At 43.3% G+C, this 26335-nt stretch overlaps 1 protein-coding gene across 6 annotated transcripts in view; it reads right to left on the bottom strand.

The window, feature by feature from the left end:
- The window catches only part of KIF21B (kinesin family member 21B), a 714596-nt gene that overhangs the window by 110593 nt on the left and 577668 nt on the right, over positions 1 to 26335 (bottom strand). For all 6 annotated transcript variants that reach the window (XM_083173198.1, XM_083173196.1, XM_083173200.1 and 3 more), the window contains one exon: positions 25463 to 25534. In XM_083173198.1, the coding sequence (XP_083029324.1) occupies positions 25463 to 25534 (72 nt within the window). The remainder of the gene's footprint in view (positions 1 to 25462; positions 25535 to 26335) is intronic.

The raw sequence follows: 26335 nt of genomic DNA, 5'->3' as shown, positions 1-26335 counted from the left end.
AGATACATCATCTTCTTCACCGTGAACTCCAGTCCTGTCTCCAAGCAAAGCCCTATGTTTTGGCATCCTCTTTGTTACCTACAGTAAGTCACTCTCCACCTCCAGACTTTGCCTATGAGAAAGACTTAAGGTCCCCATACATGGTCCATTTAACGGATCCGTTCGGGACGTAAATAGTACACATCGCATCGCATGACTTATGCATGCAGTGTGCATGCAATGTGATCCGATGTGATGTGTAGCTAGTACAAAAAGTATGTGCAGCACATACTTTTTGTACCGTACTATGTGATGAGCAGGAGCACGCATCGCATAGTACAGAACGGAGCCGGACACAACGGAGCGTATATGGGCTCCTTTACATTCATCCAGCTACTCTTCAATCTCTCCCTGTCCAAAACCCACTACCTTCTGGCCACAGTCGGATTCACAAAATACTCCGATCCTGACACACAGGGCGAGATTTATTGTGTTGACCGTTTTTCCGAAAATGCGATTTTTGCTCAAATCGCCCTGTATCGCCGTTTTTTAAAATCGCATTTTTGACACGAAATCGCATATTTAATGAGGTGTGTATTCCAGCATGAAAAGTGCGATAAAGTGAGATGTAGGGCGATTTTCGGGATGAAAAGTGCGATTTTTTTAGTCATGAAAAGGTGCGATTTTGTTAAAATGTGCGATTTTGTGATAAAAAAAAAAAAAAAAAAAATTGGCGTGAGGTCCCCCCTCCTGTACATAACCAGCCCCGGGCTCATTGAGGCGGACCTGGTTCCAAAAATACGGGGGACAAAAAGCGTAGGGGTCCCCCGTATTTCTGAAACCAGCCCCAGACTCTTGGACCGGTCCTGGTTCCAAAAATACGGGGGACAAAAAATCTGGGGGTCCCCCGTATTTTGAAACCAGCACCGGGCTCCAACAGCCCGCAGTGTCATGCCACAGCTTTTTACACAAGGTCCCCCGGCCGTACCATGAGCACCGTGGCTGGTCAGCCTTGGACGGGGTACCTGGACTAGTGGGGACCCCCCAATAAAGGGGTCCCCCCCCCAGGCTTCACCCGTCCAGGGCTGAAGCCCGGGGCTGTCACCGGCGTCCCTGGCCATTGGACGCCGGCCTGATATGGTTAAATTCTCATTCCTAACATTGCTTAATACAGGAGAACTGCAATTGCCAGCAGACCTCCCCCGCAGGCTGGGACTCGGAGAACCACAAGTCCCAGCATGCGGGGCATTAATGGGCCCGCTGGGACTAGTAGTCCACCTGTAAAAAGAATGTTAAAAGAAAACACACACACAGAAAAGTAAAACTTTATTACACACACATCCACACACACCTCACTTTTACATCGCTATACATACCGATCCAGGATCCAGCGCTGGTCTCTCTGCAGCAGAGCCGGACAGCCAGCACTGACAGCGGGCTGAACCGGCTTCCTCCGATGCAGCTAACAGCTTCTGTTGCGCTGTCCCAGCGCAACAGAGGCTGAGAGCGTCTCCGGCTTATGTGTCCCCATGGAGACGCATAGCTCAGCTAATCAGGGCTGAGCTATGCGTCTCCATGGAGACGCATCGCCCAATCACGCTCTCAGCCTGTGTCGCGCTGGGACAGGGCGACAGAAGCTGTTAGCTGCATCGGAGGAAGCCGGTTCAGCCCGCTGTCAGTGCGGGCTGACCGGCTCTGCTGCAGGGAGACCAGCACTGGATCCTGGATCGGTATGTATAGCGGTGTAAAAGTGAGGTGTGTGTGGATGTGTGTGTAATAAAGTTTTACTTTTCTGTGTGTGTGTGTTTTCTTTTAACATTCTTTTTACAGGTGGACTACTAGTCCCAGCAGGCCCATTAATGCCCCGCATGCTGGGACTTGTGGTTCTCCAAGTCCCAGCATGCGGGGGAGGTCTGCTGGCACTTGCAGTTCTCCTGTATTAAGCAATGTTAGAAATGAGAATTTAACCATATCAGGCCGGCGTCCAGTGGCCAGGGACGCCGGTGACAGCCCCGGGCTTCAGCCCTGGACGGGTGAAGCCTGGGGGGGGACCCCTTTATTGGGGGGGGTCCCCACTCCTCCAGGTACCCCGTCCAAGGCTGACCAGCCACGGTGCTCATGGTACGGCCGGGGGACCTTGAGTAAAAAGTGTCCCCCGGCTGTGGCATGACACTGGGGGCTGTTGGAGCCTGGTGCTGGTTTCAAAATACGGGGGACCCCCAGATTTTTTGTCCCCCGTATTTTTGGAACCAGGACCGGTCCAAGAGTCCGGGGCTGGTTTCAGAAATACGGGGGACCCCTACGCTTTTTGTTCCCCGTATTTTTGGAACCAGGTCCGGCTCAATGAGCCCGGGGCTGGTTATGTACAGGAGGGGGGACCTCACGCCATTTTTTTTTTTTACTTTTACACATATTTTAACAAAGAACCATACACAGATCACAATGATCTGTGCATGGTTCTGACAAAATCGCCATGTTTCTGACCAAATCGCCAGTCAGGATCAGGTCTATTTTTTTTTGGAACTTTAGACCATTTTTTTTGTCGATTTCCAAATTCGCATCTCATTAAAAATGCGAATTGTACCTTTTTCAATGGGGAAAACATCTGGATGCGAATTCCCGAGCTAAAAAAAAAATCGCACTTTCAGAAAGTTTATGCCTTAAATTTGCAACCCATTAAGTAGTCGATTTGGAAAAAAAATGAAAAAACGGCCGTTTTTGCGATATAAATCGCCAAAAACCCAACAGCGATCTCTAATAAATGTCACCCACAGTCTCTGTTTGATTCTTTATAATCTGGAAATGTCATGGAGTGCTGCACCTACATTGTTATATGTATATATGCTCCGGTGGTCTGGCACTCCCAATGATTTTGCAACTTAGCCTGGTGCCCTCACAGTCATTAGCTATACAATCCCGGAGTTGCGGCACTCAGAATAACGACCATGTACACAGTGTTCAGTATACAACGTTTCAGTTGTTTATAAAATGACATGCAACAAACCTAACTATATACAGTGTGTACACCCTGGTGTCTGCATCTTGCCGTGGCAGGACTGCCCACCCACCCGGTGGTCGCAGTGTAGTGACGTCAGCCCGCTCGTGCGTGCCTGCTGACGTGTGCTCCCCTTCTCCATGACAACAGGAAGCTTCCTATGCCAACAATACAGCAAATGTTAATCACTGTCATTCAGCCGTTTTGGTTTCACGTAACATACAGTGTCTATCATATAACCTTGGTATGCTTATTATTGGCAAATGACATATTTTCACTACTGCTTTACTTAATAAACTAAACCAATGGCTGTATGAAGGCTATAATAGTACATGGTATATAACCTCATATAACAACTTTAAATAGCATAAGCTACTTTAAAACTATTTGCTATGTATACCAGGTAGGCAATTGCCTACTGTCTCCTATCCCCACTTAACAGGTAAGGATGATGTGCAAAAATGCTATATGCAGGATATTACAGTCTATACGTCAGATATTCATTAAGCCCTTTAGGAGCTATAACATCTAATGTCGTTATCCATTTGTTTTCGCACTGAATAAGTTTAGCTGCTCTATTGCCTCCTCGGCTCAAAGGTGGAATTCTATCTATCATACGATATCTCAAGGTGGTGAGCGGTTGTTTACATATGGCAAAATGCCTTGCGACAGGTTGGTCACTGTTGCCAGATATAAGGGCTTGCTTCATAGAAGATCTATGCACTCCCATGCGCTCTTTAAACTTGCACTCGGTCTTTCCTATATACACAAGTCCGCAGGGGCATATAAGTTGGGACACAACATATGTACTATCACAGTTGAGGTGGTGTTTGATATAGTATTTTTTACCTCTATGGGGGTGGAAGAATGTGTCACCTGCCAATAAATATTGACAGGTGACACATTCACATTTCACGCATCCATTTCTACTGGCTCCTAAAAAGGAAGCTTCTCCTCTAATTGTGGGCTTAAGTTTGCATACATCTGTTTTGACGAGCCAAGCCTTAAGATTACGCCCTCTCGTGTAACACGATAACAAGTGAGTGTTGTTCAAGCCTAGCGTAGCATCTGAGCTGATTAGGGGCAAGTGTCTTTTGGTAATGGCATTTAACTTGTGATGAATGTGTGTTATATCTAGTTACCCATGGCATCTTAGAAACCTCAGTTGCATTGTCGGTCTCTGGTTTCACTAGTAAGTCTGCCCCATTCAGCTACAGTGCCTTCTTCTTTGCTGCCAATAAGTGATCATTGGCATAACCTCTATCTTTAAATTTATTTATGAGGTTGTCTAGTTGCTGAATGTCCTTTGCTCTGTTGCTATTTTTTCGCATTAACCTTACCATTTGAGGGTACGGGAGACCGCGGATCAAGCTCTTGGAATGGCAACTAGTGGCATACAATAACATGTTGCGATCTGTGGGCTTAGAATATAGTGTGGTGGTTAAACCTGCACCCCTTTTGCAAACCTTCACGTCTAAGAAATTGATCTCCTCTTGGCTAAACGTGAATGTGAATTTGATTGGATTTTCACTGCTATTGTGGGCTTCTAAGACTAATTTTCTCCTGCAGCCCCCTCTAAATAAGAAACAGGTTGTCTATAAAACAAATGAAAAATACAATATCCGTCTTGATGGCTACGTTTTTATACAACAGCAGCTCTTCATTGCCATACATCACTATGTTTGCATAGTTGGGGGCTGCCGGTGAGCCCATGGCACACCCCTGCAGCTGTAGAAAGAAAGTACCATTGTAGATAAAGGTTATTGGTGAGTATTAGTTCTAACAACAGCACCAATACTTCTATCTGCTCTGCTGTGAAAGTGCTCTTTTCTTGCAGAAATCGTGACAGCATATGATGTTCAAATTATTACGGGATGGATGTATATAGGCTCTCGACATCAATCCCGACCAACAAACTGTCCACTGGGATTTGTTCCAAGCCTCTGATTTTGAAAGAAACATGCCGTGTCCAATAAGAAGCTCGGTTCCCTTTGTACGTTGGCTGCTATGCAGAGCCCCTAGCTGCTATGATGGGTCGTCCAGGTGGTGCCTCTAAACTTTTGTGGATTTTTGGATTGGTATGAAAGAGTGGAGTGATGGGAAATTCTGGGATGAGAATATCATAAACTTCTTTTGTGATGAGGCCAGTGTCCATAGCTTGTTGGAGCAATCATTTTAATGCTTTTTTTTAACATCGGGTGGTGGGATCCCCTGTTAGTCTCTTATAGACAGTATGGTCTGATAGCTGTCTTGTGATTTCAGTTTTATAGTCAGATAAGTCCTGCGTGGGATACATAGCAATTAGTTTTAAAGTCGCTTATGTTATTTAAAGTAGTTATATGATGTTATATACCATGTAAAGCAGTAAAGCAGTAGTGAATATATGTAATTTGCCGATAATAAGCATACCAAGTATATATGATAGACACTGTATGTTACATGAAACCAAAACGGCTGTATGACAACGATTAACATTTGCTGTATTGTTGGCATATGAAGCTGCCTGTTGTCATGGTGAAGGGGAGCACACGTCAGCAGGCACGCACGAGCAGGCTGACGTCAATACACTGCGACCGCCAGGCGGGTGAGCAGTCCCACCGGGGCAAGACGCAGACACCAGGGTGTACACACTGTATAGGTACGTTGACCTATACAGACTGTATAGGTCATTTTTCATACTTGAAGACAGTTTTAAACAACTGAAACATTGTATACTGGTCGGTATTCTGAGTGCCGCACCTCCGGGATTGTGTGTGTGTGTATATATAGGGTGGTGCCTCAGGGGATTGCGCAGGTGACGCTTGACCTTGGCGCGATTCCGGCGTGCACACCTGCCCCGCTGATTGTCTTCACTGGCTATTTAAGGTGAGATTTTACATGTATGTTTTATACCTGATGACAATATCGGTTGGATATTGAAACGTTGTCGAAATAAAGAGCTTCTGATTTACCGACTGTGGAGTGCTGCACGTTCCTGTTCACTGTATTATTGCTGCCAGTGCGGGCACCCACACAAGCAACGACGAAGGAGGAATTGCCGGGCATACCTGTTCTCTACATAGAGGCAATACTGGTAGCTGTTCCAGTTTCCTCGGCCAGGGCACCCCCACTACGACTAAAGTCATCCGGTGAAGTTTTGCTGTGGAACACGGTGTGTCGAATCTGAACCCTGATTCTGTCGACACACAGCAGACCAGCTGTGTCCACAATATGGCGGACGAAACACCAGCCGATGTACCCATGAGCGGGTTTCAGAGGAAGACCTACGGAGTCTGTGACACGTTCAGCTATACTGACAACGCAATAAGTGACATCCTTTATGACAGCGACCTCGAGGGGTTTACTGAAGCTGCACCACTTGAGGATTTATATCATGACCTCTTAAAAATGAAAAAACGTGAGGTGGACTATTTTTACCACGGTGTGTCCCTGAGTGATCACCACCGGGCCAAAAAGATCCCGAGGGGTCTACGAGTAAAGAATTCACCAACCATAGGAAAACATGATCCAGCATTTTGCCGCAGGTGGGTGGCTATCGCCAACAAATGTGCCTTCGATTGGATGCTCCTTATCATTGAGCATACCAAAAAAGAAGTGAATTTGTGCAAAGAAAAAATCGCCACATTTGAGACCACACACAAAGCCAATCTGACCAATGATACGTCCACAGATTGGTACGAGAAGCTCAATGCAAGTATCCAGATTTATAAAAGAGACCTTATAAAGTTCAAAAAGGACAAACGTAGTAAGGTTGATATGGACTATGAAATTAACACGGTGTACCAGTGGACAGTACCACATCAAGAAGGAGCACCCAGAAAGCCATTCTTTAGACGCAACCGTGGCAGATTTCAGCGTGATTATCATTCATCTACCGATTTCCACTCATCTAGTAGTGATGCTGCTGAATCAACTTCTAACACCAAAAGGGCCCCTTTAGGGGTGAAAACACGGCGTCAACTGGCCGAACCCGTAAGTTCACCAGGAGGGGCGGCCAACATCACCGTAAGAGAACGTGGCAAAAAAAAAACCAAAAGCTCAGAAGAATTAGTCATCAACCTTTCTTCCTATGAACTCTCTGACCAAGAGAATAAAATCTTATCCAAAGGATTGTCCTTTATACCATCAACATCTTTTAATAAAGTGGAATGGGACATTGACAGTGCAAGGTTGGCCAGACAATTGCGGCTTAAAGAACATTTTAACAAGCCCAGTCCTAATACACCTGTGGTAAGAAACCAAGATCCTTTACCTCCTCAGCTTAAAAAAATACAGCCCAGGTCATCATTTGATCCCCAATCCTTTAATGCTTCTATAAGGACGTTTACCCGTATCACCAATTCTGAGGTACAGCTAGCTGCTAAGAATAATGTAGCGATGTTCAGTAATTTTAATAAGAATGAACGTGATGTCCTTAAAAAGTTATCTGAAAACAGCTCTCTGGTGTTTAGGGGTGCGGATAAGGGTGGGGCGCTGGTCGTCCAGGATTTGGACAAATATCACATCCAAGTGATGGTCCACCTGGACGACCAGACCACCTATACTGCTTTGACTAGCGATCCTACGCCCATCTTTACCAGAGAGCTACAAAATATCTTACAGCTTGCATTGTCAGCTGGGCTGATCACTGATGAGTTATATGGTGCTTTGATACCTGCTTTCCCAATTGTACCGTTGTTTTATTGTATACCCAAAGTGCATAAAAGTCTCAGTGATCCCCCAGGCAGACCCATTGTGGCTGCCCGTGGTTCACTGATGCAACCCACGTCTATCTTTCTAGATAGTATTTTTCAGCCCTGTATCCGTGGACATCCCAGGTATTTGCTGGATACGAATACATTACTACGCAATTTGCTTGATCTACCTTATTTCGAAGAAGATATATATATGTTTTCTATCGATGTAGCTGCATTGTACACTTCTATTCCTCACAGTTCAGGTTTATCAGCGTTGAAACATTTTTTAACGAATAATCCATTGTATAAAGGTCCTAACATCGAATTTGTTTTGGAATTGATGGGTCTGGTTCTAACTAGAATTTTTTTTCTTTACAATGATCGATTTTTTGTGCAAAACATCGGAGTTGCGATGGGGGCGGCGGTGGCGCCCTCATACGCAAACATATTCATGTTTGAATTCGAAGAGAGTTTTTTCTTTTCCAAATCTGAGATTTCTAGTAGAATTGTGTACTATAATCGATACATCGATGATCTCCTAATATTTTGGAAGGGACCCCACAGGATCTGTGCGAATATTTAACTGCGCATAACAATTCTTCTGACCCTATTAAGTTTACCTTCTCCTACAGTCATCAGACTATTAGCTTTCTCGATGTATCGATTAGTTTACATAATGGCAAAATTAGTACCAATCTTTTTAAAAAAAGCACAGATAGGAACAACATTTTGGAGTACTCTAGTTGCCATCCTAGAGCGACTATTAGAAGTTTACCATATTCTCAATTGTTACGTGTACGCCGCATTGTGTCTGACCCCATCGATGTTGACATCCAGATGGAGGCCATGATTGAACGCTTTTTGGCCAGGGGTTACCCATTGGCTGAATTGTTGGCCACTAAAAATAAAGTTATGTCATTAGATCGTGCCACACTTCTAATGCCTAAAGATAAGGCACAAAATGAATCTGTTGTATTACCTTGGGTTACTACTTACACACAACTTAGCCCTAAGATCACAGATATTGTTAAAAATAACTGGTCGATGGTTCAGTCCGATGTTGAGCTGGGTTTGCAAAACACCAAACTTCTACCTAGCTTTAAACGTTCTAAGAATTTAAGTAATCTGCTAGTTAAATCGAATGCGTCCCCGGCCAATGCTAAACCAATACACAGAAAGCTAGGATGTGTCAGATGTACCTGTACATCCTGTAAATTTATGTTACCAGGTGTCACATTTAATCACCCCCGCACAGGTCAGACATTGTTTATAAGACACACTTTATCTTGTAATACATGCTATACAGTTTATCAAATTCTATGCCCGTGTGGCCTATCTTACATAGGCAAGACTGAAAGACCTTTTAAAGATCGGATGGCGGCACACCGATCCGCCATTAAAAGTGCTCTGACCACGGGGAAGAGCGATCAACCCGTGGCCAGACACTTTTTACAAGCTAGGCATAATATTTCAACTATAAGGTATCGCATGATAGACCATGTCCCCGCGTCAATACGCAGGGGGAATAGAAAACTTGCTTTGTTAAAATGTGAGGCTAGATGGATAGCCCGATTGGGGACGTTAACCCCCAACGGGTTAAATGAACAATCTGGGTTAGCAGCACTGCTATTATAAAATATATGCTGGGTAACACTGACACCGGCTGGTGTCATGATGTTTTATAAGCATTTATTTGCATTGTTTATGATGTTTTGCATTGTTTGTAATTTGCTTTAATTTTCATTGAATCTGTATGTAACTACTGCTAGATTCTTATGTATGGCTTTGATACTATAATACCGTGCCGCCATATGTGTTTTTAAATTTTGTTGTTACACTTGTTGTCTGGGTTACGGTGACTTCACTCTGTACAGCCAATGAGTGGGAAGGGTGGTGCCTGCAGGGGATTGCGCAGGTGACGCTTGATGTTGGCGCGATTCCGGCGTGCACACCTGCCCCGCTGATTGTCTTCACTGGCTATTTAAGGTGAGATTTTACATGTATGTTTTATACCTGATGACAATATCGGTTGGATATTGAAACGTTGTATAGGAGGGTAACTAGTAGCCGAGGCTAGTAGTGAACAGGCGCCTAATAGGGTGGTTTGTCAAGCAGCTCCTCTAGGGGGCGTCAAACCCCTATATATATATAGGAAGAAAAAAGCAAGGTGTGGAGCGCTAAAAAATGGTTGGATCAATATGGTATAAACAATCTATTTATTTTGTATATATATTATAAGTGGACTATCCACTAAAACAGGTATAAAAACGTGTACACAGTAACACATAAAAATAATCAAATTACATTAAATAACATATACAAATTGAGTAAAATTGGGTATGGTACTTATGGGCTGGATTCTTATTTTGCAGGTGGTGGTGTCCCAAATTAGATGTTACCACAAGGTGGAATAATGTCCAAACAGACAGTCCAGTGTAGATGTACCGGGTAATACTCCGTAGGACAGGATATCCAATTTATCAGTAGCCCAAAGTAAAATCAATTCAGCAGGTGCTCCCTGACATGTTTCGCCGTCCAACTGACAGCTTTTTCAAAGGTATATCAAAGGTATATGGATATTGAAACGTTGTCGAAATAAAGAGCTTCTGATTTACCGACTGTGGAGTGCTGCACGTTCCTGTTCACTATATATATATATATATATATATATATATATATATATATATATATATATATATATATATATATATATATATATATACAGGGCTATTTTTGCAGGTGAGGCCGGTGTTACTTGTGCAGAGATAATTAGATTTGGGTGGGGTTTTACATCTGCCTCACCTGCAGTGCTCATGGTTTTGTCCATCTAAGAAATATTTTGTCAGAAAGAGTGAGCTAGAATAAGGGCCACAGTTCCTGCTAGAGTCTGCACAAAAATAGCCATATATATATATATATATATATATATATATATATATATATATATATATAGACTTCCAGGCAGCGGCACTCACCAAAAAGCAATACACGGAGGCAGGGGTTAATCAACGTTTCGAACCTTTACTTTTCGGTTCTTCATCAGGATACACAATACATAGCAATACATTACACATATTTATACATACCCCAGTGTACCATAAACTAATAACCGCACGGCATCCTTGGCGCCATCCGGCAGGACCGGGGCATCGGCGTCAGTCGCGCACACCGAGCGCGTCACTGCGCACAATAGGCGCATCACTACGCCCGATGAGCGCGTCATCACGCCGATGGACATCCCACGTTACCATGCCGGGGGGGGAACCATGTTGTCATGTATACCATGTAAACAATAGAGCAGAGCGGTCACATGACACGCTGCTGCCTGTACAATGTAAATAAACATTACAGCGGCATAGAAGAAGTGAAAAAAAAAAAAAACCTGACGACAATTTGAAAAATAAATTGAAACGTTGCTGCTTTAATCAGTTGGCAAGCTTTATTCACTGGAAGAATAGCCACGAGTGCCCCACCGCAAGTCTCCTACATTTCTTTTTGTGCTGGCACCGGTGCAACTGCTTCTACTGTTACAAGGAGTGCCAAACCCCTGTCTGTTTTATATATATATATATATATATATATATTTATATATATATATAGTCCATAGGGTCCCACTATACCTGATAAGCAGTTTAAAATATCGTGTGGGTAAATACATCACAACCTGGCGCTTCTGCACAGATACATCGCCGGTCCCGCTATACATTTCCACCCCGTCCATTTCAGGAGGGCTCAAGCACCTCATGCAGCGAGACAGGAAGCAGTCTACCCCCTAATCCAGGACAGGCGCTCCCTTTGGGGGTACGTACAAGGAGGGTTTGCGATACCCCACCAACCGCAGGACCCGGCAAAACCAGAGGATCCGGGTCTCGTAGCAAAACAAGGGGGAAATAGCACAAGTAGTCTTTAACCTATCGGTCGTACCTTTGAGTGATGTGGAAACTAAGATACTGGCCAAAGGTTTGACTTTTGTTCATACGACCTATCATGATACATTTCAGTGGAAGTTTTTAAATTTACATGGACATTAAAATTAAAATAATTCTTTGGGACTAGACCTGACAACCAAGTAAGCTCTACAGTACCACCGCAATTACGTAAATTGCAGAAAAAAATCTACCTTCGACCCTTTAACGAATAATGCTTCTATAAAGACTGTCTCAAGACTGATGGAGCAAGCAGGTACTAAAAATGCTATGAACAATAAACATCATAGTAATTTATCACAGATTGAATTAACGGCACTGCGCAATCTCCAAGACAGATCTGATATAATAATCAGATATGCCGATAAGGCGGGCGCAGTAGTCTTACAAAACACTACTGCTTATGTACAAGAATGCTACCATTAACTGAATGATGACTCTCTTTATGAATTGCTCAATGGGGATCCGATAGCAACTTATAAAATGGAAATGTATCAATTATTAGAGAGAGCATTAAAAGATGGGCATTTATCTGTAGAGTTACTGTACATGGGGCATTAACTGTGCATTTTCCAGTGGTACCCTTATTTTATACTCTTCCCAAGGTGCAGGAGGATATGAGGGAGACCCCTGGCAGACCAATCATATCTGCTAGGGGTTCTCTCCTGCAGCCGATCTCTGTGTACCTGGACATGCTACTCAATCCCTGTATTCAAAGTATACAATCTTATATTAGGGATATGACTGATTTATTGATAGGATTACAACAACTTGATCCATTGCCCGTAGAGACAACATTACGCAGCATTGATGTAGTGAGCCTCTACACCTGCATTCCACATGAGGCAGGTGTGGAGGCAACACAGCAACTGTTAGAAAACAGTACAGAATATCATGGGCCACCTATTTCACTCTTTATTGATTTATAAAAATTGGTATTAACCCGTAATTACTTTTTCTTTGATGGGTGGTACTATCGCCAGAAAATGGGCGTGGCAATGGGGGTCGAATGTGGCCCCATCCTAAGCTAACGCATTTATGCATCATCAGGAGCAGAAATTAATTTATAACCAACCGTACAGTAATAAGATATTACACTTTGTCAGATTTATTGACGATCTGTTGTTATTATGGTTAGGCAGTGAAATTGACATTAAGAATGTATTGGACCAACACAATGTATCTAACAGCGTGGTAAAACTGACGTCTAAAATTAGTCGCCAAGAGGTTGACTTTTTGGATGTCCATATGTATCTGGAGAATGGTCATTTGAATACCTCGCTATTTGTAAAAGAAACAGATAGAAATTCAGTTTTGAGGCATGATAGCTTTCACCCGTTAGCTTTACGGAAGGGGTTGCCATTCTCGCAAATGCTGCGGGCTCGAAGGATCATTAGTGATCCCACAAGAATAGAGGAGTCCCTTGATCAAATGATTGAGAAATTCCTTCAACGAGGTTATAAATATGATGAACTAGTAGCTTGTAAGAAGAAGGTTTTGAACATGAAAAGGGATGATTGTTTAAAATAGAAAGCACCCAAAACTGATAAGATGATTAAACCCTAACATGGGCCAATCAATATTCAACCAGCAGCGAAGGTATTAATCGAGAGGTAAAGAAATTATGGCTAATCATTAGTACTGATACAAGTTTGCCGGCACTGCATGATACGCGATTGATGTCGGCATACTCCCGAGGGAAATATTTGAAACAAAGATTGGTCAAACTTGACATCACGGGTCTATCAGGTTCAAAAATGCCAAGTCATTTTCTTTGACGATAATTTGGATGTTACCGTTGTACTGGCTGCACAACGTGCAGCTCTTTATTAATGGGGGATTCTTTCTCCCACCCACATAGCGGTAAACGTTACAAAATACAACATGTGCTTACTTGTGCGTCCAAATTTATTATATACTGTACATCTTGACCTGTTCCTGCAGACTTATGTACGTAGGGAAGACAGAAACGAGCTTTAGCGAAAGAATGGCTAACATAAGGCATTGACTAAGGGTATAGCTGAACAGCCGATAGCAAAACACTGGCTATCTGCAAAACACCAGGCAGCAACCCTGAGATCAAAAATCATTGATCATGTCCTAAAAGAGGGGGGGACCGAGGGAATATGTTATTGAAACTAGAATGCCAATGGATACATTGGCTGGATACATTATCCCCGCGAGGTCTAAATGAAAACCTTGGGCTTCACTGCTTCTTATAATTATACAGAAAGGTTAATATAATTATAACATTAATAACAACAATATTGGGATGGCCTACATTGGCTGGGATTGTTCAAAAGTATTTATTTAATGTGTTGTTTTGTCATTACACGATTGCTTATTGTATATGTATCACTATGGTTACTATCACACCAACCAATCACCTAACCTGATGTCAGCAAACGTCATTGCGGCACGCTGGGGAGACTCAGTGACGCTGCAGTTCAGAGTGGTGCTTGGACTCAGCAACAGGTGAGAGGAAAGGTTTGATAATGATTAGGGGGAGGTTCCTATCTGCACTTGTCTTTGTTATATAAGCTGTTTGTATGTATTGTGTTTGTATGTGTCTCTGACGACGGACTATCCAGTCCGAAACATAAGTGTCCCAGCAAGTAACTGAGTAAGTGGGCCAGCACACCAGTGTAGACAAACAATTTTGGCTTTTAATGTATCAACAGCCAGAAATATCCAGGCATACAGATGGAGCCCCTGTCAGCTTTGCGAGGGATGGTGATAGAATCGCCAGCCCTCACCTGCCCCCAGGCCCCACCATCCATCAGAAGGGGGCACATGAGCTCCCTGCTGCCTCCCTATCGCCATTCCCCGCCGCCTCCCTGCACCCCCCTAACCCTGCCCATCTTCCTGAAGCGGAGACAGGCAGCCGCCAAGTGACTGGGACGTGCATGCCTGTGAGAAGATCGCACGTCGCAGTCTGATAGAGTCCCTATCAGCAAGCGCTTGCCAGCAGGGACATTCTAGCAGGAGCAAGAAGCCCAAACAGACGTTGCATGAGAGGCAGCAAACTCAAGCTGGTAGACAGCAAGCTCAAATTCAGCTGTTGCATGAGGCACAGCAGGCTGAAATTAAAGGACAGCAGCATTTGCATAAAGAGCTAAAAGAGATGAGACGGGGGGAGGAGATACCTCAGCTGATGACGTAGAGGCATTCCTTTGTATGTTTGAGCGAACAGCCACATGTTTAGGATGGCCTGTGTAGGAATGGTCTGACAGTCTGGCTCACTGTTTGACAGGGAAGGCACAGAGAGCCTATATGGAAATGACTGTGGCCGAGATACGCTCCTAACAACAAAATACAAATTCACCATAGAGAAGAATAGAGATAAAGTGAGAGCAAGATACAGATTAATATAGTCTTTTAAAGGAGGGCTACAGCTTTCCACACATGCATGTACTTAAGAACCGTAAGGACCAGCAGACTGGAATTATGGGCCAGCTGGGACCTATAGTTCCCATGCAAAGAAATATTAAAATAAAGACATTACACTGAATCTACATTCAGTTTAATGTCTTTATTTTAATATTTATTTGCATGGGGACTATAGGTAAAGCATGATGGAAGCTTCAAGGAAATTGTTAAATAACACTATCACAGTCTCATCTGCGTACTACTGACTACCTCCTCCCCTCAGCAATACTGTGCTCTGGAACCTTTATGTGCCTCACAGCACTAAGGTCGTGTGTTACTTACACATTTCAAAAATATACTGGTACATACAGATGTGTCCACATACATCTTGGTTTTATTGCACCATGTATGGCACAATATGGCACACCTTGGACTCTGCAAAAGTCACGCTTTTTTATTTATTTTTTTAAATTTGCTTCTCTAATTTATTACTTTATACAAATTCTACTGCTGCAAAAAAAAAAATTAGAATCCATCTACTTGCTAGATTTGGAAAAACAGCTAAGCCGTGTTTTACATGTTGCGACAAATTGAGAAAAAAAGCCAAGATGTATGTGGACACATCTTGTAGTTGCCTACCTTCCTGCATTGTGCAGGAGACTCCCTGAAATAACACCAATCTCCCTCTCTCCCTCAATAGTCTACCAATCTCCCTCATTTTACCTAGCCCACATTACATGGTTACATTTTTGGAGAAAAAAGGAATGAGAGATAGATACATTTCCATTGAATCATCAGCACCATTTCCCAGCACTTTACCAAGTATAACAGATCTTACTAACTGCTTTGGGGCTCATCTACATTTGGATATACTGTAAGTCATTTTAAAAGATTCCTCTCAGATGTAGCAGTACACACCCATGCTTCTAGGTGCCACATTCACAATCTAATGTGTACACACCCATGCTTCTAGATGCATCTTTAATAATCTCTTTTCACAATCTCTCCATATTTGGAACTAGACACGCCCTTTGGGTGGAGCATGACACACCACCTCAATGAGGCACTGCACAAAATTCTCCTACCAATTCTAATCTCCCTCAAACTAGTTTTCAAAAGTAGGCAAGTATGTACAGGTATGTTACTTGGATCTTAACAATAATGAACCCACGTGTGTTTGTGTGTTCACAAACAGTTCTAACATTACAAATAATTTACATATAGCCAGCATGTGGTTGATATATACAGTAGTTGCAAACAGGCCCATAGCAAATCAAAAATGCTCTCTGTGCCCATGTGATATTATGACCTTTTTATGATGGTCCGTCCGTCCGTCCGAAGCCAGTAGGGCAGCCGGGACTGCAGCGAATACCAGTAAAACTGCAGGTCTGTGGCGGCAGCGGCGGCATTACAATAGCCCAACAGCCCCCCGGCGTCTGCATTTACACAGCGGGGGCTGCGGGGCTATTGTTACACCACTGATTCAGCAGTTTCCCATTTCGACCAGGGAGAAGTTGAATGCCACCATCCATTGATGACCAGTGTTTAATATTTTTGCCATCAATGGTGAAGAATCGGTAACCAAGGGTACAATCAGTAGAGTGCCATTACCCCTTTTAGTAGCCTGCAGCCACACACTACATAGAATCTGCCTCACTGCCAAGGCACCATCTAAAATACACTAAAATACATTAAAAAATACATTTATCCCAAAGGGAAATAAGAGTAGTATCAACAGAACAAATCCGTCATTGTTGAACAAAAAAGTTAGGGAAGCAATATGCAATAAGAGGAGACCATTCAAAATATACAAGGCTAACGGAGGACAAAAAAGGCATTCACTAAGTACAAATAATTAACTAAAGTTTGGAAAAGGGAAATTAAAGCAGCTAAAAAGGAAAATAAAAAGTGAATAACCACTGAAAGCAAAACAAATCCCAAAATGTTTTTTAAATACATAAATAGCAAAAGATTAATAAAAGAGAACCCCGGACCCAGGGACCTACCGACGGGCTCAAGATAGGTAAGTATCAGTATGTGTGGGCTTTGGATGTATTAAAGTTTTATTTTTCTTGTTTCTGTGTGTGTGTTTATTTGACTATTTTTCATACTGTGGAACTACAAGTGCCAGCGGGCCCTTTAATGCCCCGCATGCTGGGATTTGTGGTTCTCTAAGTGCCAGCTTGCAGGGGAGGCTTGCTGGGACTCATAGTTCCACAGTATTAAACAATAGTTTATTCTTTCTTTTACACAAAGATCAGCCTGGTGACCACCGCACAGGGTCACCGGGGACAGCACCAGGCTTCAGCCGGGTCAGGTAAGTCCTGGAGGGGGCGGACCCACTCCCCCAGGGCCCCTGGCCAGGCTGACTGGTCAGTAGGGTGATGTTTTGGCCGCGGGACCTTATACAATAAGTGTCCCCCGGCTGTGACATTACCCTGCTTGGCCTGGGGCTGGTTCCCAAAATACGGGGGACAAAATGACTAGGGGTCCCCCGTATTTTGGGGTTCCCTGATTCTTTTATTACCAGCCCCGGCTCTTTCAGCCTGGTGCTGGTTACGACTGTGGGGGATACCCCAACACCGTTTTTATTTATTTATATTTCTATTTTTTTAACACTGCTAAATACACTTTATTTTCCAGTCGTATTTGGCTTTAGCCTGCACGGATCAGTCAGATCCGTGCAGGCTAAAGCCAAATACGACTGGAAAATAAAGTGTATTTTCCTGCCGTATTTGGCCGACCATTCGCGGACGTTTCACGCCAATTAGTAATACGGCCGCTTAGTAAATCAGGAACCACCATTCTTTTGAATGGTGATTTGGTGATTTCTGTCATATTCTATCGATGGTGTAATCATTCCTATTTGTACAATACGAATACAAAAATTCGTATTTTTGGCATATTAAATGCCAAAAATACGAATACACCAAAAAAAATAATCATATTTTCGTATTGCAAATACGATTTTTTTCACGATTTTAGCTTAGTAAATTTCCCCCTATATCTTTTTTTTTTTTAAGATATCCAAAATTGTCCTGCCTGCACAGTCAACAAACAACTTTGATGAACGATTGGCATCAATGTTGGTAGCATACACAGTGAATGATATTTTGACCAATATCGTTCAGAAGGGCCAAAATGGGCCACTATATTTGTCAAAAAATCATCCAATGTGTATCCGCCTTTAGGAGTAAATTTCCTAAAATGGGAGTACTATTGAAGATTGGATGAATGCCAATAGCAATCAATCAGATTCTATCTATTATTGTCTAGAAGGTTCTAAATAAATAAGAAGTAAAATCTGATTGGTTGCTATGGGCAACATCCAATCTTCAATAGAATTCAGATCTAAAATTTTCCTCCTTAGTAAATTTAGTGTGTATGCACCTCTAAAACTCCAGTTGCATCCCCCTCTCTGGGTCATGTCTAAACCCCTCTATGGCTCCAGCTTTATCCCTCTTTCTGGCTCCAGCCTCATTACCCTTTGTCTCTCCGGCACCACTGCAATTTAGCTGTGAGATGTCATGTCACACACTGCTGTCTTAATAAAAAATAAACTTTTTTCCCGTGGCCCCAAGAATCCAAGTCCCTCTCTTAATGTTGCCATCAATCATTCTCCCCGCAGGACACTGCCTCACAGATATTCCCGAAAAGTGGGATATTCCCACCCAAAGCAGGAGAGTTGATGTTAGAATGCAGCGCCCTTGTGTCTGTCTCCATACACTGTTTAGTGTGCAGCCTACAGACTGCCTTGTCCCCTTGCAGCCACTGTAGCTAGACGTCACCCTGAGTGACAGCTCGCATAGCGAATAGCAGGGCAGAGACCCCTGACCCTGCTGGCAGCGTTTCCTTTCCTGTAGGGAAGTGATAGTGTGATCGTGTGCCTCGGAGCGTGTGTGACATCCTCCATGCCTGTTTCCAGCTCCACGTGCACCGGAGCGTGTAAGAGCAAGCCCCGCTGTACTCCCGTTACAAGCGTGACCTTTATACAGGGAGATTCATCATCATTGGCAGCAGCGTCGACTGGGAGAGATACCGCAGCGTAAACCAGTTAATTGCCATTAACCCTGCACAAGCTGAACGCTACAGATAAGTAACGCCCGAAACTGTGATTCCATACATCAGTTGTATTACACCTGAAGTTAACTACTGAAGTACTGTTGTATTCTACAAGCCTGTCACTTGAATAAACCTCAAGTTGGTTATATCTTCTAAGTGTGTCGTCTAACAACCACACAGCACGTATTTATAGACACTCTGCCAATAGGTTATGGGCCCAGCACGTCACGTGCGCGAAGATTAACCCCCTAAAGACCAAGTGCTAGCGCAGTACATAAAAGAACACAAAGGAATTATTTCTAAATTGTCATTTGTGGAAGAATTAACGAGGATGCACAGTACAGGGCATAGCATGAACTTTCCAAAACTCAAAGGCTCAGAGAATTACACTACATGGAAGTTCGCTATGGAAATGCAGCTTAAAAGGGAGAAGCTATGGAAAGTCACAATAGCTCCAGGAGATAGTCCAAACCCAGAAGAGGTAGACAAGGCCATTGGCACAATAGGCCTGGCTGTGGAGCAGCATGTTTACTCTACAATCTGTGGGAAAGAGTCCGCTAAGGACATGTGGACAACTCTACAAGGTGCTTATGAGAATAAAGGCCTAATGAGGAGGATAAGTCTGAGACGCACACTGTATGGAACAAAGTTGAATGCATGCAAGGACATGAACGATTACATTGATAAGATACTATCGATAGCTCAGCAATTGGCATGTGTAGGAGCAAAAGTGGATGAGGAAGAAGTGGCGATGGTAATGCTGCAGAATTTGACAGAAGAATTTGACTTCCTAGTTGTCGCATTAGAGTCAAATGAAACCAAGCTTACAACAGAAGTTGTGAGAGCCAAGCTACTACAGTTCCAAGAGAGAATCCACAAGGATGCCATAGCTGAGGGTTCTGCCTTAGTAGCAAAGGGTGCAAAACCCAAGAAATGCACATTCAAATGTTATGTGTGCCACAAAGTAGGGCACAAGGCTTCAGAATGCAGGATGAAGAACACTAGTGGCATGCACAAGCGGCATGACAAGAAGAACGAGTCAGCACTGAATGTAGCAGACAAGCCAAGGAGGGATCACTGGTACATGGACTCGGGAGCCTCTAGACACTTCAGCTGCAACAAGGAGTGGTTCAATTCTTTAACACAGTGTACACCCACAACAGTTACCGGGATTGGTGAAAAGGTCCTTACTGCATCAAGTGTTGGGACAATCACAGTGAGACTAAGAATTGAGGGACAGACAGTAGTCACAGATATCCAAGACGTCCTGTATGTACCAGAATTGGGAAGTAACCTCATCGCTATCAGCGTACTCGAGGCAAAAGGCTACAGAGTTCAGTTTGCAAAGGGCAGGTGTATGGTGCATAATGAAAGAGGGACTGCAATTGCTTCAGCAACCCGATGCAACCAACTATACGCCCTAGACACAGATGAATGTGTAGCTTTGGCAGCCTCTGCTGAAAATGAGTCGATGGAACTCTGGCACAGACGTTTGGGACACTTAGGATATGATAATGTCCAGAAATTAGCTGATGGGATGGCAACAGGGATCACAGTGAAAGACACCGGAAGACCTGTGTGCGAGAGTTGCATAAAAGGCAAGCAGACCCGCAACCCATTTCCCAAGTCAGCAAGCAGAGCAGAAATACAGTTAGCTCTGGTGCACACAGATGTGTGCGGACCAATGGAAGAGGAGTCAAACAGTGGTTACAAGTACTTCATGACTCTCATCGATGACGCCACAAGAATGACACACGTATACTTCATAAGGAAGAAAAGTGAGGTGGTCAAGAAAATTGTGGAGTACAAGAACCTAGTGGAAACTCAGACGGGCCTAAAGCTAAAAGTCCTGAGATCCGACAATGGGGGAGAGTACGAAAATGAAGCACTAACTGACTTTCTCAAAAGGCATGACATAAAGCATCAGCTGACGATGGCCTATACGCCTGAACAGAATGGCGTAAGTGAAAGGGCGAACCGAACAATCGTTGAAAGAGCACGAGCGATGGTGAACGATGCTGGCCTGGAGAAGAGTTTTTGGGCAGAAGCTGTATCTACTGCAGTATACCTGAAAAACAGAACACCCACAGTGGCCGTGAAGGGAAAAACCCCCTTAGAGGCCTGGTCTGGGAAGAAGCCAGACATCAGTCATCTCCGTGTCTTTGGGAGCAGAGCTTATGCGCATATACCAAAGGAGAAGAGAAAGAAACTTGACCCGAAATCGAGACAGTGCATACTGCTAGGCTATTGTGAGGAGAGCAAAGGGTACAGGCTCTGGGATGCAGAGAACAGACGTCTTCTAAAATCAAGAGATGTAATATTTCAAGAAACAGCATCACCCACAAAAGCAAAAGAGCAAGAAAAGCAAGCACTAGTAGAGGTGTGTGAAATAGAAAGCATACCTGAAACAGAAAATACTGAAGAGGGAAGCGAACCAACAAACAGAGCTTCCATAAGAAGTAACAAGGGCATACCAGCCAGAAGATATGAGGAAGAATATGCGAATATTGCTTTCAGTGAACCTCAGAGTATTCGAGAAGCGAAAGCGTGCAGTGATTGGGCGAAATGGAAATCTGCAATAGACACAGAGCTATCAGCGCTGAAAGAGAACGATACTTGGACCATAGTAGATAGGCCAAGCAACCGTAAGACAGTCAAGAACAAGTGGGTCTTCTGCAAGAAGTTAAATTCAGACGGAGAAGTTGCCCGTTACAAAGCCTGTCTTGTTGCTAAGGGATACACACAGAGATCCGGAATTGACTATGGGGAGATATACTCACCAGTTGCGAGGTATAACACTCTTAGATTAGTAATTGCAGTCGCCACCTTACAAGACTTACTGCTATACCAACTAGACTTCGACTCAGCGTTCCTAAATGGAGAGCTACTTGAAGAAATCTATATGGAATCACCAGATCATTATAATGAGGATGAACTTCAGACAGAGAAGGTGTGTCTTCTGAAGAAATCCATATACGGCCTAAAACAGAGTGGTCGTTGCTGGTACATAAAATTGGACACAGTACTACTTGAAATGAATTTTATTAGATCAGAGACTGACCACTGCCTTTATCACAAAACTCTGGGAGAAAAGATGTTCATCATAGCAGTCTATGTGGATGATATACTTATAGCAGGTCACGAAGATCACATCATAAGTGTGAGAGATCAACTGAAACAGAGATTCAAGTTGAAAGACTTAGGTCCAGCCAATCATCTGTTGGGAATGAGAATTGTTCAAGACTTGCAAAAGGGAACAGTCACAGTCGACCAACAAATGTACATCGAGGCAACAATCTTGAAGTATGGGATGGCAGACTCCAAGTCAGTAAATACACCAATTGACAAAAGCATCAAGATTACAAAAGGTATGTCACCAACCACACAAGAAGAAGTAGAGGAAATGCAAGATGTTCCTTACAAGAACGTGGTTGGAAGTCTTATGTATGCAAGTATTGGAACCCGTCCAGACATCACTCATGCAGTCAGTCGGGTGAGCCAATTTGCAATAAATCCTGGAAGGCAACACTGGATCGCAGTGAAGAGGATTCTGAGATACCTAAAAGGTACAAGTTCCTTGAAATTAAAGTTCGCCAAGACAAGCAATTCAAATTTGAAAGTCTTCTGCGATGCCGACTGGGGAGCAAATGAAGATGATCTTCGTTCCCACACCGGTTACCTGTTCACACTGGCCGGGGCAGCAGTTAGTTGGGCGAGTAGAAAACAACCAACCGTTGCTCTCTCGACAACTGAGGCCGAATACATGGCTCTTACAGAGACATCAAAGGAAGCACTCTGGATCAAAGAGACTTTGTGTGAGTTAGGTCTACTTTTTGAAGAAGAGACTATCAGCATCGCATGTGATAACAGGGGAGCAATAGATCTTTCCTGTACTACCAAGCACCATGGAAGGTCGAAACACATCGCGATCAGACACCACTTCATCAGAGAACTAGTGGAGAACAAGTCCATCGATGTTGAATACATTGCAAGTGAACAGAATGTCGCTGACATGCTTACAAAAGGACTGTCGACAAACTTGCTTATTAAGTTCGTGAAGGACTGTGGACTTGTCTAAGTTCAAAATGTTGATTTGAAGTTTTGATGTTCTGAATGTCTTTTCTCTCTAACCATATTTTCGGTTACAGGTATAACAAAAGGACAAAGTATTGTATTAAGTTCTTTTATGTAGCCGAAGACAGCCTTGAGTGAGGGGGAGTGTTAGAATGCAGCGCCCTTGTGTCTGTCTCCATACACTAGAAAAAATGAAAATACACTGCAGCGCTATCCAATAAAAATTTCTAAAAGAGAACTTTTATAAAAATCCTCAGTGTTGATTGAAGCTTATTTCATCAAGATGAGAACCGTAAAGATCCCTACTGACCTCTAAATGGGTCCCTATGTTCACATAAGGGTATCTTTATGGTCCTTTTCAATCGATTAAACACTGGTATCTCATCTATAACCTCTCCAAGCTCTGGATAGATATCCGTTACTGACCTGTATATAAGGCCCTATTTTCATGTAAAGGTATCTTTTTCCCCGGTTTCACACAACTTCAATATATAGTCTCCACCAATCACCTGGACATCCCACAGGTCATATGGGTATACACTCACCTCAAATTGAGGCCCTATGTTCGCCAAAAGGTATCTTTGTTTGTTCACCCAGCAATCAAGGATATCATCAGACCACGATCCATCAAGTGTGTCCCCTCCTTCTCCTCACCAACGCGTTTCAGGCCCAGTATGGCCCTTGAAAAAGGGCCATACTGGGCCTGAAACGCGTTGGTGAGGAGAAGGAGGGGACACACTTGATGGATCGTGGTCTGATGATATCCTTGATTGCTGGGTGAACAAACAAAGATACCTTTTGGCGAACATAGGGCCTCAATTTGAGGTGAGTGTATACCCATATGACCTGTGGGATGTCCAGGTGATTGGTGGAGACTATATATTGAAGTTGTGTGAAACCGGGGAAAAAGATACCTTTACATGAAAATAGGGCCTTATATACAGGTCAGTAACGGATATCTATCCAGAGCTTGGAGAGGTTATAGATGAGATACCAGTGTTTAATCGATTGAAAAGGACCATAAAGATACCCTTATGTGAACATAGGGACCCATTTAGAGGTCAGTAGGGATCTTTACGGTTCTCATCTTGATGAAATAAGCTTCAATCAACACTGAGGATTTTTATAAAAGTTCTCTTTTAGAAATTTTTATTGGATAGCGCTGCAGTGTATTTTCATTTTTTCTGGTGTATTGGAGTGAGTGGGAGTGTAGTGACCCACAGAATTTACATATAGCTGCAATCCTGTGCGCAGACATTCTCCTGTCAAATTTCTTTTTGTGCATTGTCTCCATACACTGTTTAGTGTGCAGCCTACAGACTGCCTTGTCCCCTTGCAGCCACTGTAGCTAGACGTCACCCTGAGTGACAGCTCGCATAGCGAATAGCAGGGCAGAGACCCCTGACCCTGCTGGCAGCGTTTCCTTTCCTGTAGGGAAGTGATAGTGTGATCGTGTGCCTCGGAGCGTGTGTGACATCCTCCATGCCTGTTTCCAGCTCCACGTGCACCGGAGCGCGTAAGAGCAAGCCCCGCTGTACTCCCGTTACAAGCGTGACCTTTATACAGGGAGATTCATCATCATTGGCAGCAGCGTCGACTGGGAGAGATACCGCAGCGTAAACCAGTTAATTGCCATTAACCCTGCACAAGCTGAACGCTACAGATAAGTAACGCCCGAAACTGTGATTCCATACATCAGTTGTATTACACCTGAAGTTAACTACTGAAGTACTGTTGTATTCTACAAGCCTGTCACTTGAATAAACCTCAAGTTGGTTATATCTTCTAAGTGTGTCGTCTAACAACCACACAGCACGTATTTATAGACACTCTGCCAATAGTTGAGAGGTATGGAATATAGGATCTGTTATCAGCATAGTATGTTCACGTACGTATACTGTATACGAAGCACAGGTTTAAACTTTCGGTTCAAAAAAATATAAAAAACAAAAATATAGGTAAAAATAAATTGATAAAGTATTTTCAAGTTTTTAAAATGATTGCATAATGAAAACCCATGTTTCTCCACTGCCTCTGTTTCCAGGGCAGTAGGCACAATGGCCTTTAATCAGATCTGATCGCAGCACAAAGTTGTTTGGAAAATGGGCAAAACCATGTGCACTGCAGGTGGGGCAAATGTAACATGTGCAGCGAGAGTTAGATTTGGGTGAGTTATTTTGTTTCTGTGCAGGGTAAATATTGGCTGCATTATTTTTACACTGCAATTTAGATTTTGGTTTCAACACACCCCCACCAAAATTTAACTCTCTCTACACATGTTACATCTGCCCCACCTGCAGTGCACATGGTTTTGCCTATTTTCCAAACAAATTTGTACTGCAATCAGATCTGAATAATCTGTGTTATTCAATGTCAATTACCTGAGCTGTCCTCTGTCATAGGATTTTCTGCGAGTCAAAGGGGATGTATTAGAGACCCGGGACTGCCTTGGACTGCAGGAACAAAGAGGAAAATAAATAAACATGACACTTTATTGCTTCTTTAAGTATACATACAGTATATAAATTTATATATTTATACAGATGGAGCTGCGGTTATCTAGTTGGCTTGCCAGAGTGATACGTTTGCCAAGACAGGAACGTGAAAGCGTCTCACATGTTCATGCTTTCCTACCTGCAAAAGAGGCACCGGAGCAACTCACACACAGGCGCATTCCATTCTAGGCAAGCTTCAGCAAATGGCGCACCGAGATTGGACGCAGGCGTGCTGGATAAGCCTGGCTCCAATCTGCACATATATATATTATAGGTATGGATCATTAGGTCTACAAGATGTTGGTCGACAAGCATTGGGTCGACACCATTAGGTCGACATGTAGAAAGGTCAACACGGGTCTAGGTCGACTAGTCATTAGGTCGAGACAAGCAATAGGTTGACACAATCATTAGGTCGACAGTCAAAAGGTCGACATTGGGTTTTTCACCGTTTTTTTGCACCGAATGGCGATACAGTCAACATGGGCACTGAAACGTAGCACTCTAGTGGACGGTAGGGCATGAAATACCGCCTGTCGGTACATGTCGGCTCAATAAAACACCATGTTGATCTTGAGCCATGTTGACCTAATGGTGTTGACCTAATGCTTGTCGACCTAATGACCATATCCCATATATGATATTACTGATACTGCACAAAAAGTATGGAACACTTCAAAAATGTTTTTTTTTTTTGGTATCTCAACTCCATCCAGAATCAGTAGCTAAATTTGTAATACAAGGCTGCAGTACATGCCG

The sequence above is a fragment of the Crinia signifera genome, chromosome 2, assembly GCF_055691185.1.
Source record: "Crinia signifera chromosome 2, ASM5569118v1, whole genome shotgun sequence".
In the NCBI taxonomy this organism is placed as follows: domain Eukaryota; kingdom Metazoa; phylum Chordata; class Amphibia; order Anura; family Myobatrachidae; genus Crinia; species Crinia signifera.
Note: the sequence above shows the minus strand (reverse complement) of the source record. Positions and strands in the feature narration are given on the sequence as shown.